This window comes from Pipistrellus hanaki (assembly GCF_964339955.1).
Source record: "Pipistrellus hanaki genome assembly, chromosome: 3".
Classification (NCBI taxonomy): Eukaryota; Metazoa; Chordata; class Mammalia; order Chiroptera; family Vespertilionidae; genus Pipistrellus; species Pipistrellus hanaki.
The window spans coordinates 145,009,631-145,025,063 of record NC_140505.1 but is presented as its reverse complement, the minus strand read 5'-3'; the positions used below and the strand labels follow the sequence as shown (position 1 = coordinate 145,025,063).

At 42.9% G+C, this 15,433-nt stretch overlaps 2 protein-coding genes across 2 annotated transcripts; one reads left to right on the top strand and one right to left on the bottom strand.

Moving 5' to 3' along the window:
* Positions 1–5,634: 5,634 nt before the first annotated feature.
* OR5BS1 (olfactory receptor family 5 subfamily BS member 1) lies at positions 5,635–8,899 on the top strand (the record flags this gene model as incomplete). The annotated part of the gene is made up of 2 exons (XM_084878274.1): positions 5,635–6,407; positions 8,737–8,899. The coding sequence occupies 2 exons, from the start codon at positions 5,635–5,637 to the stop codon at positions 8,897–8,899; spliced, it is 936 nt and encodes a 311-aa protein (XP_084734400.1).
* Positions 8,900–12,176: 3,277 nt separating this feature from the next.
* On the bottom strand, positions 12,177–14,151 carry LALBA (lactalbumin alpha). The gene is made up of 4 exons (XM_084879622.1): positions 13,943–14,151; positions 13,474–13,629; positions 12,955–13,030; positions 12,177–12,430 (listed from the first exon to the last, which is right to left on the bottom strand). The coding sequence occupies exons 1-4, from the start codon at positions 14,073–14,075 to the stop codon at positions 12,370–12,372; spliced, it is 426 nt and encodes a 141-aa protein (XP_084735748.1). The 5' UTR covers positions 14,076–14,151; the 3' UTR covers positions 12,177–12,369.
* Between the last annotated feature and the right edge of the window lie 1,282 nt (positions 14,152–15,433).

Here is a 15,433-nt window from a genome sequence, read left to right as displayed (position 1 = left end):
CAGCCAATGTACATGCCCTTGACCGGAACCGAACCCTTCAGTCCGCAGGCCCGCGGGCGACGCTACGTGCAAGCAGGGCCGCAGCCAGCGGAGCGGAGGATGGCCCAAACCTGAGGAAGATGCAGGGCTGCTTCCACCCGGCGCCAGCATGCTGCAGGACAAGCTGCGGAACACGTCAGACCCGGGAGAGCGAGGCGCACACGCAGGCCCTGGTGCATGGAGACCCCGAGCTGAGCCTGCCCTCCCCCATCCAGCTCAACAAGGGCGCCTGGGCGGCCGGTCGTCCAGGGCGCGGGAACCAGCGCAGCCAGCCCTGCACGCCCTGCGAGGGCGGTGTCTCCTACAGCAAAGGTGTGAGTGTAGATGAAGTAAAAGTCTGGCTTCTCCGATGACGTGTGAACGCGCTGTGGTTGATGTGCCTGTCAGGGGTGCTAAAGTTGGAGTTTATTTAGATCAATCCCAAGAACTATGATAATGAGCTGGAAAGGATCACAAGGAGGGTCCACATAGAACTTGCAAAAAAAAAAAAAAAGGGGAGGGCTTTATTGGTCCTGGCAATGATGCGACTTCCCCAGGTGAGCGGGAGCTGTGGGGATTGCTGACACCTATGTCAGCACCATAGGGCACTTTGGTATGAAGGCACGTGTCCGCATTACTGGTAAACCCAGCAGTCAACGCGCCATCCACGTTGTAGCTCCACCATTGGCCGTTTCCAAGGGATTGAAAACTTCCTCAGGGAAGCTTCTTACATAAGCATTTTAGGAATGGCTTCCGGGTTTGGAGAGGAAACATTTGTTATTCAGAAATTTAGCAATGTGGGCTGCACTCTGAGATATTTGCATTGTATTGGTGCTAAATATGTTGGTGTTGGTGAATTGGGAAACAGGGAATTTAGATGGCATTGACAAAAAAAAAAAAAAAAAAGCAAAAAAACTAGAAGACTTCAAGTTGCAATACAGATCCTGGGCTTCCATCAAGGCAAAGTTCTACAAAGGAAACATCTTAGAAGCAGGCATACTGATCCCTGCTGCCAATGAGAAGCCTAATATGCAAAGTGTCCCCTTGGGAATTTGACCGGGAGTTCGATCGCTTGCTATGATGTGCACTGATCACCAGGGGGTGGTATGGAACAAAGGAAGGCCCCCACTGGCAGCTGGCAGCCGGCAGCCAGTAGGGATCCTACCTGTGCAATAATGTGGTGCATTAGGCCTCTAGAGAATGCATAAATAAGTGGAACAACAAATCAGTATCTATCTGTCTCTCAAAATCAATAAATAAAATTTTAAAAATTCTGCCTTTTTAAAAAAGAAATGAAAGGAAATATTCTCAGACAAACAACAGCTTAAGACATTTGGCACCAGCATACTTGCATAACAGAAATACTGAAAGGATTTCTTTATATAGAGAAAAAATGTTCCTAAATGGAAATATTGAACTAGAGGAAAGAATTAGGAGCTCCTGAAAATTAGAACATGTGGAGAAATTCAAATTAATATGGATTTGTATAGTAACTTAATAAAGTCTTGCCAAAACCGTTTTTGGCTCAATGGATAGAGAGTCGGCCTGTGGACTGAAGGGTCCCGGGTTCGATTCCGGTCAAGAGCATGTACCTTGGTTGCGGCACATCCCCAGTAGGGGGTGTGCAGGAGGCAGCTGATCAATGTTTCTCTCACATGTTTTTCTCACATAGATGTTTCTAATTCTATATCCCTCTCCCTTCCTCTCTGTAAAAAATCAATAAAAATGTATTTTTAAAAACATTTAAAAAAAATAATAATAATGTCTTGAGGAATTATACACATACATACATATGTATACATGTATGCACACACATATAATCAAAATGCATGGCAATAACAGCACAAAACGTTGGAGGAGGTAAAAACAAAACTATGCTAAAATCCTTATATTGCGCAGGAAGAAGTAACAGTTCTAATTTATAGGATCAGTATGGTACTATCCATGGCCACAACTAAAACAGGGATATAAGACTGTCTCCTAATAGAGATGAAAGAATGGAGTGATTTTTTTAAATGGTTAATCCAAAAGAAGACAAGAAAGATAAAAAGAAATGCATAGCAGGTGTGACAAATAGAGAACAAATGGTGAGATGGAAAGTTATAATAAATCCAGCTACATCAGTAATTATGTTAAATGTAAATAGCCTAAGTACATTGACTAAAAGACTACCTTGCTACTTAAAAGAATTTTACCTCAAATATCAGGTACAGAAAGGTTGACAATAAAAGGATAAAAATGCGACATCTCATAAATAATAAAAAGAAACATCAGAGGCCTGTGGCTTTCTTGACAAGGGTCAATCTTTGCCTCAAGCGAGTCATCTGTTGTCTTTTTGCATCTGAGATAACATACCTTTGAAATGTCAGCATAGCCTTTTCCAGATCCCTCAAGGCACAACCACAGGCACCAGAGGGCAGACCCCAGAACCCTCACTGTCATCTTGTTCCCTGCAGAACAACTCAGTGTGGTACATGATCATATTAACTACCCTGCACCCATCAGTGTAAAAGAAGTATGTCTCTCCATTTTGCTTCTTATTCAATCTCTGCTTTGCTTGCTCCTGCCCCCTTATGGATTTCATGTAACCCACCTTACATCACCTCTTTTTATTCTAATGTATAAAACTGCAAAACTGCCATTCTCCAATGCATTTTTTCTCAATCCATTGAGATTTCACTCCCTGGCAATTATTGTCAATTTGGCTCAAATAAACTAAAAAATTTCTCAATTTGTTTGGATGATTTTTACATGGACATAACCACTAAAAATGATAATTATCTAAGTGATAGAGATACTAATTATTGCTACAATGGCAATCATGTTGTAATATATAGAAAGGTTGGTTAAATACTGAATGGCTAAGTTTCCAAGCAAAGGATCTGCAGTGTTATGGTCTGTGAAAAGAGAACAAGTAATCAGCAAAACCTTTAAAATAGTCAAGGTGGTACTCCAGTTATATTTAATCAACTCCCTGACTGTTGATGTTGCAGATAAATTCTGGAGAGAAAAATAATCTTTTGTGACTTACATGCATAATTAGATGAAAATGTAATATCCAGAAAATACACACCACTTACATATACTTTCTGCTTCTGTATATATCTAAATTTGTCCATAATAAAAAGTTTTTAACCACAATAAAAATTTTGTTTTAAAGTTTTTAATGTATTTGGATTTTATTTGAATTGCAATAAATTATGCCATATTTTTATTTTCTCCTTTAATCATTAAAGTATATTTAATATTTTTTTAGGTTTAAAGTATCTTCAACAACTTTTTTTCACTTTTGTCTTTTATCATTATCTTATTTTTATAATGACAGATATAAATTTAAAACATAAGAAAATGGGAAGGGAAAGGGGAGAAAAGAAGAGAGGAAGGAAGGGAGACAGGTAAAGAAGGAGGTGGGGCTGAAACCGGTTTGGCTCAGAGGTAGAGCATTGGTCTGTGGACTGAATGGTCCCAGGTTCGATTCCGGTCAAGGGCATATACATTGGTTGCGGGCACAACCCTAATAGGGGGTGTGCAAGAGGCAGCTGGTCGATGTTTCTCTCTCATTGACGTTTCTAACTCTCTATCTCTCTCCCTTCCTCCTCTCTGTAAAATATCAATAAAATATATTTTAAAAATAAAAATAAAAAATAATTTAAAAAAAAGAAGGTGGGGAGGGAAATTCAACCTTTAGAACTAAAAGGCCTTAGAATACTGTATTCTTATCTTTAGAAATTACTGGCCATCCCAGGGCCCCAGTTATATGATGCAACCCACTGAAACGAGCGTGATACAGGAGAGGAATAGTTGGCCCTGGAGAACTCATTCAGACTCAGATCAGACCTCCTGCGAAAAGCCTCTCCAGGGACCTCCCACACACCCTAGGTCAAGTCCCTCCGGCCATTGTTATTTGCGCAGCAGTCTAAAAGGCTTCCCTTTGGATAGAAAGACCACAGGGATTTCACCCAGCTCAGAAGTTCCCCTCCGCATCTTCTAAAGGAAGGACAAGGTCAGGAAAGCCGCAGCGCCCTAACCACTTCGCTGGCTTTGGCTCCGGTGCTGGAACAGATACCATTCATGTACCCTCCGCTGAGAGCAAGACAAATCTCCATCTCACTGAATGCATCTTCTTCTAAAACTACCCACTCCGGGAACCTGTGAGTGCACAATTCATGACTAGAAATCAGGTGCTCGTTTATCATCTTCCTGAGTTCTCTCTCAGGAAGGGAGGGGTGACCAGCTTACCTCCCTCTGATTTAGACTAAATCCCATAACTGTATGTTTTTCCAGGTGTCCTAGGAGTTCTTTTTATGTTTTGTCTCTCCTTTTTTATTTTGGCTTTACCATCCCTGTGATGTGGAGGAAATGGTCCAAGTTTGGCTTGGCTTTATCCAAATCTCCTGATACCAACTCAGAGAATAGCCCAATCTTTGTGGACCCTCATGTGAAATCCTGAGATTACAGTGCAAACAGTGGACGTTGTAATTTCACAGAAACTCTGACAGGAAGCCTTGGAGTAAGTGATGTGCACAGCCCTCATTCCCACTCTGAGGATTCCTTCCTGCCGGGCTTCCATGAAACCACACCCCTGTGTGCCACTTCTGCTTGGGTTGACACGGAAGGGGAGAAGGCGTTTCTACTTTGATGTTTCTTTTCTTTTTTTCTTTTTTTTAATATATTTTATTGATTTTTCACAGAGAGGAAGGGAGAGAGATAGAGAGTTAGAAACATCAATGAGAGAGAGAGTCATCGATCAGCTGCCTCTTGCACACCCCCTACTGGGGATGTGCCCGCAACCAAGGTACATGCCCTTGACCGGAATCAAACCCGGGACCTTTCAGTCCCCAAGCCGACGCTCTATCCATTGAGCCAAACCGGTTTCGGCTCATTGATGTTTCTAACTCTCTATCTCTCTCCCTTCCTCTCCATACAAAATCAATAAAATATATATATATTTTTAAAGTCATTACTTAGTACCAGAAATACTCAGGAAGACCATTCCTCAGTGGTTAGGATTTCTGAGCTGAAATGGACTTTAGAAACCACATAGTTCTCCCAGATTGGTTTTTGTACTGTTTTTTTTATTTAGTGAGGCTATTTTGTTGCTTTTTAATTCACAAATTGTGGCAGGAAAGGTCTTGTACCATCATCAGGTATCCCAATGCCGCAGCAATCATTCAAACATTCACCATGGTCTGTCAGCCGGATGCCAGCCAAACGTTTATTACTGACTCACTGTGCCAGCCAGCCCTCCTGTGGTTCGAGCCTGGTTCCTTTAGGAGCGGGAGAATAGCACTTCCCAGTTCTCGGGCATCTGTTCCCAACTCCCTTCCTTTCCTTTTCCAGTCTGGATAATCGCTGCTCTCTTCTCTTTCCTTCCTAGGTCTGATTCTCTACACGCCTCCTCCCCACCTCTCCACCGTGGGCAGTAGGTTACCGCCTTAGGCTGGGAAGGGCTGATGAGATCTCACCTGGCAGGGTTGCCTTTGCTGCACGGTCTGTTCTGTGTCAGGCAAGAGGCTTTACTCACAATGCCTCACCACCAGGCATGTTCCGGGACTGGTAAGCCGACTCAGCATTCGTTTCCGTTCTTGTCCCTCTAAAGGAAAACTTGACTGCTCCATGGAAATTGGCAACATAACCACAGTCACCGAGTTTGTTCTCCTAGGACTGTCCCACAACCCCCAGATCCAGGTAGTACTCTTTGTGCTGTTCCTGGTGGTTTACCTCCTGACCCTCACAGAGAACCTGCTGCTGCTGCTGGTGATCAGAGCTGATTCCCACCTCCACACCCCCATGTACTTCTTCCTGGGTCACCTCTCCTTCCTGGACACTTTCTATTCCTCAGTCATCGTGCCTAAACTGCTGGAGAACCTTCTTTCCAAGTGGAAGACTATATCCCTTCTTGGGTGTTTCACCCAGATTTCCTTGGTCATATTTTCTGGAGCCGCTGAAGCTTGCCTCCTTTCAGTCATGGCCTATGACCGGTTCCAGGCTGTGTGCCACCCGCTGCTGTACATGGTGACTATGGACAGGAAGGTGTGTACTGGCCTGGTGGCAGCATCCTGGGCCGTGGGAATGGGGAGCAGCCTCATTAACACTCTTCTCCTGGCTCAACAGAACTTCTGTGGCCCCAACTTCATCCACAGTTTTGTCTGCGAGCTTCCTCCAGTGCTCCTCTTGGCCTGTTCTGACTCCTACATCAGCATCGCCTCCATCCTGACAACTGTGGGGGTCCTGGGCTTTGGCACCCTGGTCCTATTGCTGGGTTCCTACACCCGTATCATCATGGCAGCCCTGAGGATCAACTCTGCCACAGGTCGGAGCAAGATCTTCTCCACCTGCTCTTCTCACGTTCTTGTGGTCACCATCTTTTACGGTTCAGGCGTTTTCAGGTATGTCATACTCTACCACCTGAATATAAATGTAGGACATTCCAAGTGGCCTTGGTCTGTAGAACCAAGCATTGCAAAAATAGCAGGGTAATAATCGTGATGTAATTAAGAAGTCTGGGCTCTAGTCCTGGCTCTGCTGTGGACAAACCATATGAATTATGAAAAATCCATTTTCTTTTTGAGTCCTCAATGGTCTACGCTGAAAAATGAGCTTATTCAAGGACTAACCCATGTTCCTAATTACTTTAACCTATGAGCTGGGAGTTCTCAAAGGGAAATCAGGGAGCCTTTAGTAGATTTTTATTCAAAAAATGAAAACATATTCTTGAAACAGATCCCATCTTTCTTTCTTGCTGAAAAGTGATGTCTCCAAAGCTTATTTATGTTATAACTATGTATTAGGCGCCTACAAGACACGGGGTGCTTTACATGATTTTGGGCATGTATCATACTACAAGAAAAATATTGGTATCTCCATTTTTATATAAAAAAAGCCCAAGTTCCTTGGAGTAACCAGGTAATTTCTCAAAGGCCCCAGAACAAGTTAGTCAGGGAGCCATAATTTAAAACAAGTCTCCCTGACTTCAAGCCTCATGCTGTTTCCCACCATGCTTCTCTCAAACATGAACAGCTCCAGCTGATGAGTCCTCACTTATGGGAGACACAGTAAGGACAGCCTGAGCTCTCTATTAGTGAAATGCAGATGGGTTTGCACAAATGGCTCTGTACTCGACTCACCTGTTTGTGACTTGGAGAGAAACCAGAGGTGGGGGGAAAAAATGATAAAGAATCATCTAGGAGAGCTCACCTGAGCTGTGGACAAATCTCCTCATTTCTCTCTGTCTCGGTATCCTCATGTGCTGTAAGAGGACAATAAGATTTCTCCTGCCTTCCTCACAGAAACGTCAGGAGAGATAAAGTAGGTGATGAAAATCATAGTAAAACAAATGCCTTTTTTAACCAAGCATACCAGAACTCACAAAGAACATTTCAATGATGATGGTACCGTTGCTAAAAATAATAATAATAATAATTAATGCTATTGTGGGGAATACTCCCAGTGGCACTTTAACAAGATACAGCCAAATTTTTAATCTTGTTATTTTAAACTTATATATTGTGCTTAACACATTTTTATCCTCCGCTTTATTTACCAAGCTTGGGAATGTTGGGAACTACAACAGTTTTATTGGATTAAGCTTACAATTTTGCAAGAAACAATGATCACAGGATGAGAACATGTACAGGCAGTCCTCGGGTTACGTTGGACTCAACGCATGTCGTTTTGTGGTTACGTCACCATCTCCCATTTATTTATTTTAAAAGAAAAAGTTCCAACATTTCAATGTATGTACATATGTGCTTTATGTTTTTTATTATTTATTTACCACAAGTAAAGGTCAGGAATTGTTCTCTTTCTTTTAATTTTTTTTTTTTTTTTTTTTTTTTTTTTACTGTTTCACTTCATTACTGCTGTGTGTGTGCTCCATGTGAGTGACGTATGTGCTTTGGTAGGTAGATTTCGATTTACGGCGAAAATCATGTTACATTGTGCCCCGCCTTAGGAATGGATCTCCGATGAAACCCGAGGAACTACTTTAGTTGTATTAATATATATAGGGAAGAGAAGATAAAAATTCCTCACATTATCATCACAGCTATTAAAGAAGGCTGTTTTGGAAAGTATGAAGTGCTATGGAAATGCATGCAATTGTCATTAGTTCTACTCAAACCTGCAGCACTTGATCTGCTACAGAACTTTTTTGCCCAGGGCAGTTCCTGCAATATTCTGCATAAGATCACTCATATTTGGCCCTGGCTAGTGTGCTAAATGGTTAGAGCGTCAGCCCACACACTTAAGGGTCATGGGTTCGATTCCCGGTCAAGGGCATGCACCTAGTCAAATCGCATACCTGCATTACAGGTTTGATCCTCAACCCTGGTCAGGGTGCTTGCAGGTGGCAATTGATGGATGGTTATTTCTCCCCTGCCCCCTCTCTGTCTTTCTCCCTCCTTCCTTTTCCCCCGTCCTCTCTCCCTCCCTCCTCTCCTCCTTTCCTCCCTCTTTCTACTTTCTTTCTCTCAGAAATCAATGGAAAAAATATCCTCAGTTGAGGATTAACAAAAAAAAGATCACTCGTGTTTGAAGGCATTCGAAGGCAGAAATGCTCAACTTCTCACTCACTGACCATACAGTCATTTCTAGGCGCTGCCACCAGTGACAGTTGGCTCAGCCCGGAGGACCCTCTTTGTAGCGTCTCAGGCACTGCCACAGTGCCGTGACCATTGTCCTGAGCTCGGTTTATCCCTTTGTGCACTTGCCTTCCAGGTACATGACCCCAGCCTCTGGTTCAGTCCTGGAGCAGGTGCTCTCCCTGCAGTACAGTGTGGTGACGCCTCTGCTCAACCCCCTCATCTACAGCCTGAAGAACCAGGAGGTGAAGGCAGCTCTGAGGAAGATGCTGGCCAGGCAGCCCAGGCTGACCTTCTAACCCGGGCCCCGCCGCCTCACCCGGAGGAAAGGTCATGGGAGAGAAGAGGAGGCAAAAGAGCTGCCACCACTCAGTGATCTCAGCATTCATTTTTTTCCAAACCAGAAGTCTGCGCTTTTCTCACCCCAGTGCCCTCCCCAGGCAAGCAAGTTTGGGAAACTTCCACAAACCAGATGACACCATCCACAGGGGCCCAGTCACCACACAGGAAAGTGCTCACGGCTTCACTGGCCATTTCTACAATGACCGCTTTCCCCTCTCATTTCTTGTCCTTTCTACCCCTCTCTGTTTCTTCCTCACTCTTTTATTTTTGTCAATGCACAAAGTGTAAATCAACCTAGCTGGCCACCAGCAAACATCCCACTGCATTCTGGGGGAGTCCAGTCTTGGAACTGTGAGACCCACCTTCTCCTTTGTTCCCTTCCCACAAAATTCCTGGCAAGATCTACAGCTCCATAATAACTCAGAAAGAAAGAAAGAAAATAAAGGCACCTCCTCTTGTCTTTGTTCTTAACTGACATCTAGAGTAAAGCCTAAAAAAAATAAATAAAGCCTAGCAGATATCAAATCCTCAATAACTACTTGTTGGCAATTTAAGGAAGGAAGGCTAAGTTCGTCTGAGGAGTCCTTTCTCTTAAATGACCCTAGAAAATGGGAGGAGGTGAATATTGTCCTCTGACATGTAAGTCTTGAGAGCAAAGCTCCTGTCTAATAGCTTCGGTATCCTCGGTGTCTAGAATAGTCCTGTCATCTAATAGATGTTCAGTTAGCATTAGATAAGTGGGGGAGATGAATGAATGAATGAAAGAGAAGGGGGAGTGAGATAAGGAACATATTAAAAAGAATATTTAATTTTATTGAGTAAAATTCTTGCATTCGCAACAATATAGATATCAGAGGAAAAGTAGCAGAGAGAAAAAAATTAGGATAAAAAGAGAGGAAAAATAATCCATATTGCTGAAACTGGTTTGGCTCAGTGGATAGAGTGTTGGCCTACGGACTGAAAGGTCCCAGGTTCGATTCCAGTCAAGGGCATGTACCTTGATTGAAGGCACATCCCCAGTGGGGGGTGTGCAGGAGGCAGATGATAGATGTTTCTCTCTCATCAATGTTTCTAACTCTCTATTCCTCTCTGTAAAAAAATCAATAAAATATATGTATTTTTAAAAAGAATCCATATTTTGGGGCATTGTCCTGAGTCCTCCTCACATAGAGCTCTGTGAATGGCATGCGCAGTGACAACCCTGCCCTGAGCCTCCTCACAGCCCCCCATAGCATGGACCACTTCAACTCCCTGCCTCTTCAAGACATCCCAGCCTAAAGGAATGAGAAGGAGTTGGAGAGAGCAGAGCGAATGCTCAGCTGCCATCCCATCTCCCATTCAGCTAGCAAGAAAGTTCTCAGGAAGAGAACAATAGCTGTTTCCCTCTTGTTTCTACCTAAAAGCCAAAATTTCTGCATCAGTCCAGACTACCTCCATGCCAGCTCCATCCTTGATCCTCTGACCCCAGGCTAAGAGCCTCTCTGAAAATAAATGTATTGTCAGTTTCTTTCTGCAAAGGCCTCTGAAGATTGTGGCCTTATATATAGTATACCCACAAGTGAGATTTCTTAATATAAGGGCCAAGGCTATGAGGCTGAGCCAGCATCAGTTTTAGTTGTATTTCTGCTCTGACCACTTGATGGAGCTGGGCCCTTATATTTTCAAGAGCATATGGCTCCCTGAGCATGTAACTGAGGCAGAGTAATAAGTAAGTAGATGTGTGAGCTCAATGGGAGGAATGGACATCCAATCCTGCCCTTACATATACCCATACACAGGGATTACTCCTAAAACTCTGTATACTCGGGGGAAAGTTTTTTGTCCCATAATTAGGAGGGAAATAACATGCTATGCATTGGAAGATTCATCACATTGTATTTAAATTTACACAAAAACTTGATATGAAGAGTATCAAGTTTTTTTCTGAGAGCTTGTTTTCATTAAGTGTAGGGGAGGGATGGTCTCCCCACCCCTGCTTAGCCCTATAGGTCCCTAAGTAGGCCTATTATGGAGCTGTAGATCTTGCCAGGAATTTTGTGGGAAGGGAACAAAGGAGAAGGTGGGTCTCACAGTTCCTCATTTGGAAGCTGCTAGTCTCAGATAAGTGAAGTCAGATTGCCTAAAGCCCAGTGGGTAGAGGGGGTAGAGGCAGTATAATTAGCTATATTAGATATCAGAGGAAAGCAGGAAGAAGAAGACAGGAATTAGAAGACAACTCAGCTAATTCAAAACTGTGGTAGATTAAACTGGAGTTTTGGAATGTTGGATTGTCAAAGAAGGAAGAGATTTCTAAAAAACCACTTAGGTCAAAACCCTCGTTTTAAGAGAGGAACTTGGGGCACAGAGGACAGAGGTAACCTGCCCAGATTTGAACCATCAATGAGCAGCACAAACAGACATTAGTACTCAAATCTCCTGATTTTCCTTCTTTCACATTTCTCATAATCATTGGCATAAATAAAGTTCTGTGAAAATCCTTCTTAAAAACAAGTGAAGCGGCAAGGAGGGGTAATGGAAAGCAGGGTCCAAACCCAAAGGCCCCGGTGTCGGTTCTTCTATTACTGAGCTGACTGTAAGGGTCCTCTGTTTTTAGCTCTAGTTTCCAGAAAGAGTTCCTCTCAGCTCTTTGTGAAGAGGATTTCCTTCTCTCAAATACAAAGAAATCCCTCAACCCTTTTCAGATGCTTGAAGCCCCTGCCCTTGCTGTCTTTTTCCCACCCCACATTTCCATCTGTCAAAATCCCACCCACATACAAAGCCAACTCAAATGCTACTCCTTTCATGAATCCTTCCTTGATCCTTTTTCCCAGACATACCCTCAAATATAAATGATCTTTCCTTTTATGGATGCTCAGGGCACATTTCTAACCTTACCCATGATGTTCATGATACTATTCCTTGTATATTATTATTTATTAGTGTTTATTCCATCTCTCTTACTAGTTCTTTTAGCCAATTTTGGATCCCCTCTATAGTTCCTTAATATTCTAGGTGATCCATAGAAGTTTTTTGACTGAGTTGGCACAGAAAGTAAACCCATCTCTCTGTTATAAGTGCAGCCTATTTCCTTTTCGGTAGAGATAGAAGGTAGCTATGATCTATGGCTTCAGTATCCACCCAACACCCTAGTCCCTCTCCCTCCAGGAAGAAAATACAGCCAGCCATTCAAAATCAGACCCTTTATTTAGGACAGAGGTAGAATCCATTGTGGTAGTGAAAGTGCCACCAGGGGCATTCAGCATGGGACAAAAGTCTAGTGCACCAGTCACATATCCCTAGAGAATTGTCCTCACGTGTCCAATGGTGTTACTACCGGGCCCAGGTCTCAAAGACAAATTAGCTTCAAGTTGAGTACAAAGATGCAAACTGGGGTATCTTTGAGGAGTTCCAGGAGCAGAATAAAAACAGAAGCAAGGACAGTCGGTGTTCACAACTTCTTGCAGAGCCACTGTTCCAGCTTCTCAGAGCAGAGTGGCTTATGGGGCAACCTGATAATGGAAAGGAGACAGAGCAAGTTGGCTGACTGGATCTTAGCTTAACCTTCCATCTAGCTTTATCCCCAGGAGAGTTAAGATGTAACAGTATGAGTGAAAATTACAGAAAGACTTTCCTAGCCAGATGAGTCACCTCGTGGAATAGAGTATATTTTTAAAACTAAAAAACAATAAAATAAAATAAAAAACTTCAGGGCTAGAAAAGGTATACAGAGGTACTGAGGTTTCACTTCAGGGTCAAGGACTATACAAGTCAAATCAGATGTGCAAGTCTAGCTGAAAGGAGGTTAGGTCTCAGCCTTCTATGGGGAACTCCTATTAGAACAATTGCCAAACAGGAGTGGAGTGATGGAGGCTTAAAATTTGGAAACCTGAATCTGCTCGATGAGTGTTGCTTTGGAGATTATAGTCTAGATTAAATGGCCAGAAGATAGAGAGGGGAGGAGTGGTGCAGGAGCTAAAGGGGTGAGTGAGAAAAAGAAAGGGAATGGGGAGTAGAAAATAGAATAGGGGCTCACCAGTAGTCAATTCCTTCACTATCCAGGATCTTCTTGGCACACTTCATGTCATCAGTAAGGTCATCATCCAAGAATTCTGGAAATAGTTAGAGGGAACAAAATGAGAGAGCTGAGTATTATCCAGAAAAGTAGTAAGTGTTTCTCTTCCCTGTATCTAATAGGTCTGGTCCTTCTCTGGAGGCTTATGCCTATTGCCTTTCTACATAAGAAAGCCAATGCAGAAATCCAATGCCTTCCCTAGCTGAGGGGCATGTCTGGAGGAATTATCAACCTCATCAACTGACTTACTCTGAAAATGGTAGGTATCAGACTTCAAGACTCCCAGACAGCTCAGATCATCTACTCATAAACTTGATGGGACTGTTTGGGGATTTGATGATCATGAAAGTTTTTAGCAGCCTCCTACATAGTATTCTCAATCCAAGTCCCAAAGTTGATGTGGAGTCCAAGGCAGTGAATCCAGAGATCATAAAGGAGGAGGCTCAGAAAAAGAGAAATGGGATAAAAGAGGCTACTCACTATCACAGGAGATGTCACAGATGTTCTTTGACTGTATCTGATTGTCCCTGCACCAAAGTTTATTATTGATCTGGAAGAGTCCATATTCTGTCTTGCCATTGTTATTGACTATGGTTTGTGTGTCGAAACCACTGACATGAAATATGTTACAGATCCCTGGGAAAAGAAGAGAAAGGTATCACAAGAATGTCCAGGCATCGCATAAATGAGGACCTATATTCCTAGAGAGAAAATGCTCTCCAGCAAGTTTCCAAATATGGCAAAGCAACAGAGTATCTTGATGAGATAAAAAGAAACGTTCCAAAAAGATCAGACAATGGGAGAAAGAAAATATAGGAGAATAAATGTATTAAACATGTAAATAGATCAACAATAGGGTTATTAGTTTGATAAAAGTAAGGATAAAGGGGTGAGAATAGAGAAGAGAAGCTAATGGAGAATAGGATGAAGCAAGGCAGCAAAAACTCACATTCAGGTAGAGTGACGCCTCCATAGCCATCCATGTCTTTCAGCACCTGGGACAGCTCACATTTTGTAAATTCCTTGGCCTGAAGGGCAGGGAACAGAATGCCCACCAGGAGCAAAGACGCGAAGGACATCATGTTGGCTTCCCCTAATAATTTGAAGTGGACGCACCACTCGTTCTCCACCTCCTTTTATTCGCGGAGAAAGCCTCATGAGCCCTGGCACCAAGCCCTACTTCTAGGAAAAGGATGACAAACAATGAGTTGTGCCACACAGAAACACTGAGCCTGCCAAGTTCCTTCCGTAATTTCACCCCACTTTTCCTTCCCCTTCCCCAATCTCTAGTCCATACCACGTATTGTTTTTCCTCTGTCCAGAGAGAGTTCTAAGCATAATCCTGTTCCCCAGTTGGCTTTATTTATATCTTTGTTTTTTGCGGGGTTGGTTCTAGGAAGGAGGGTGTCCCCAGCTAACCTCAAGAACAAAGGAGACCTCACAGGTATTATGAGTGAGGCAATCAGAACACGGGATAAAAGTCCATGGCCAATGCCCCTTTCCCTCCACAGACATACAGAGTAAGTAAAAGGAGTATATGTCAGTATACGCTATGGTCCCAGGGTTAGAACTCACACTTGTCCAGTCCACCCAGTACAAAGCCAAGGAAGAATCCCTTGGTGTAGTGATTTATGGCTGAGGGCTCAGGAATGGTTATAAAATCTGGCAACACAGACTTTAAGAATCAGATATGACTCGGATCTAGAGACTTACTACTTCAGGAAAACAGAGAACTTGAAAAGTGTGTGTGACGGTACATATTTATGTATCCTATGCACTATTATCAGGCTCCCACCTCCAATCCCCAAACCTGATTCTGCACTGAAATTAATTGAAAAATTATGTAAATCCAAAACTAATAACTTGTAGCAGATTTGTTCATGGGTATATTAGTAGAAACTTGTAGACACCCTCAGAATTGGCTTCTGTAGATTAAAAATAGAGTGACCCAAGCCAATAAAAAAAATTTTTTTTAATTAAAAAAAAACAACTGAACTTTAGCCGAAACCAGTTTGGCTCAGAGGATAAAGAGTCAGCCTGCGAACTGAAAGGTCCTGGGTTCGATTTTGGTCAAGGGCATGTACATTGATTGTGGGCACATCCCCGATAGGGGGTGTGCAGGAGGCAGCTGGTCAATGTTTCTCTCTCATCAATGTTTCTGGCTCTCTATCCCTCTCCCTTCCTCTCTGTAAAATATCAATAAAATATTTTTTTTAAAAAACTGGACTTTAATCACTTTAAGATTAGGCTAGGATATATATGGATCCTATAAAACCAGATTCTACATCTGAGCTTTAAGATCAGTGCCTCTGAGCAAGTGGAGGTGATGGTTCTAACTCTGAATAATTCCTTCAACTTGTTGGCAACAAGCTTCATGTGCCAATAGCTGTTAGCCTCCTTCATGCCATGGCTCATCCTCAAACATAGTTTGTTATACCGC

What these genes read in the sequence shown, in the direction of transcription:
- LALBA (XM_084879622.1), bottom strand. Translation starts at nt 14,075, where the DNA reads ATGATGTCCTTCGCGTCTTTGCTCCTGGTGGGCATTCTGTTCCCTGCC. An exon ending in CTGTGACATCTCCTGTGATA is followed by an intron (nt 13,031 to 13,473) that starts GTGAGTAGCCTC and finishes AACTATTTCCAG; the next exon opens with AATTCTTGGATGATGACCTT. An exon ending in AGTGAAGGAATTGACTACTG is followed by an intron (nt 12,431 to 12,954) that starts GTGAGCCCCTAT and finishes TTCCATTATCAG; the next exon opens with GTTGCCCCATAAGCCACTCT.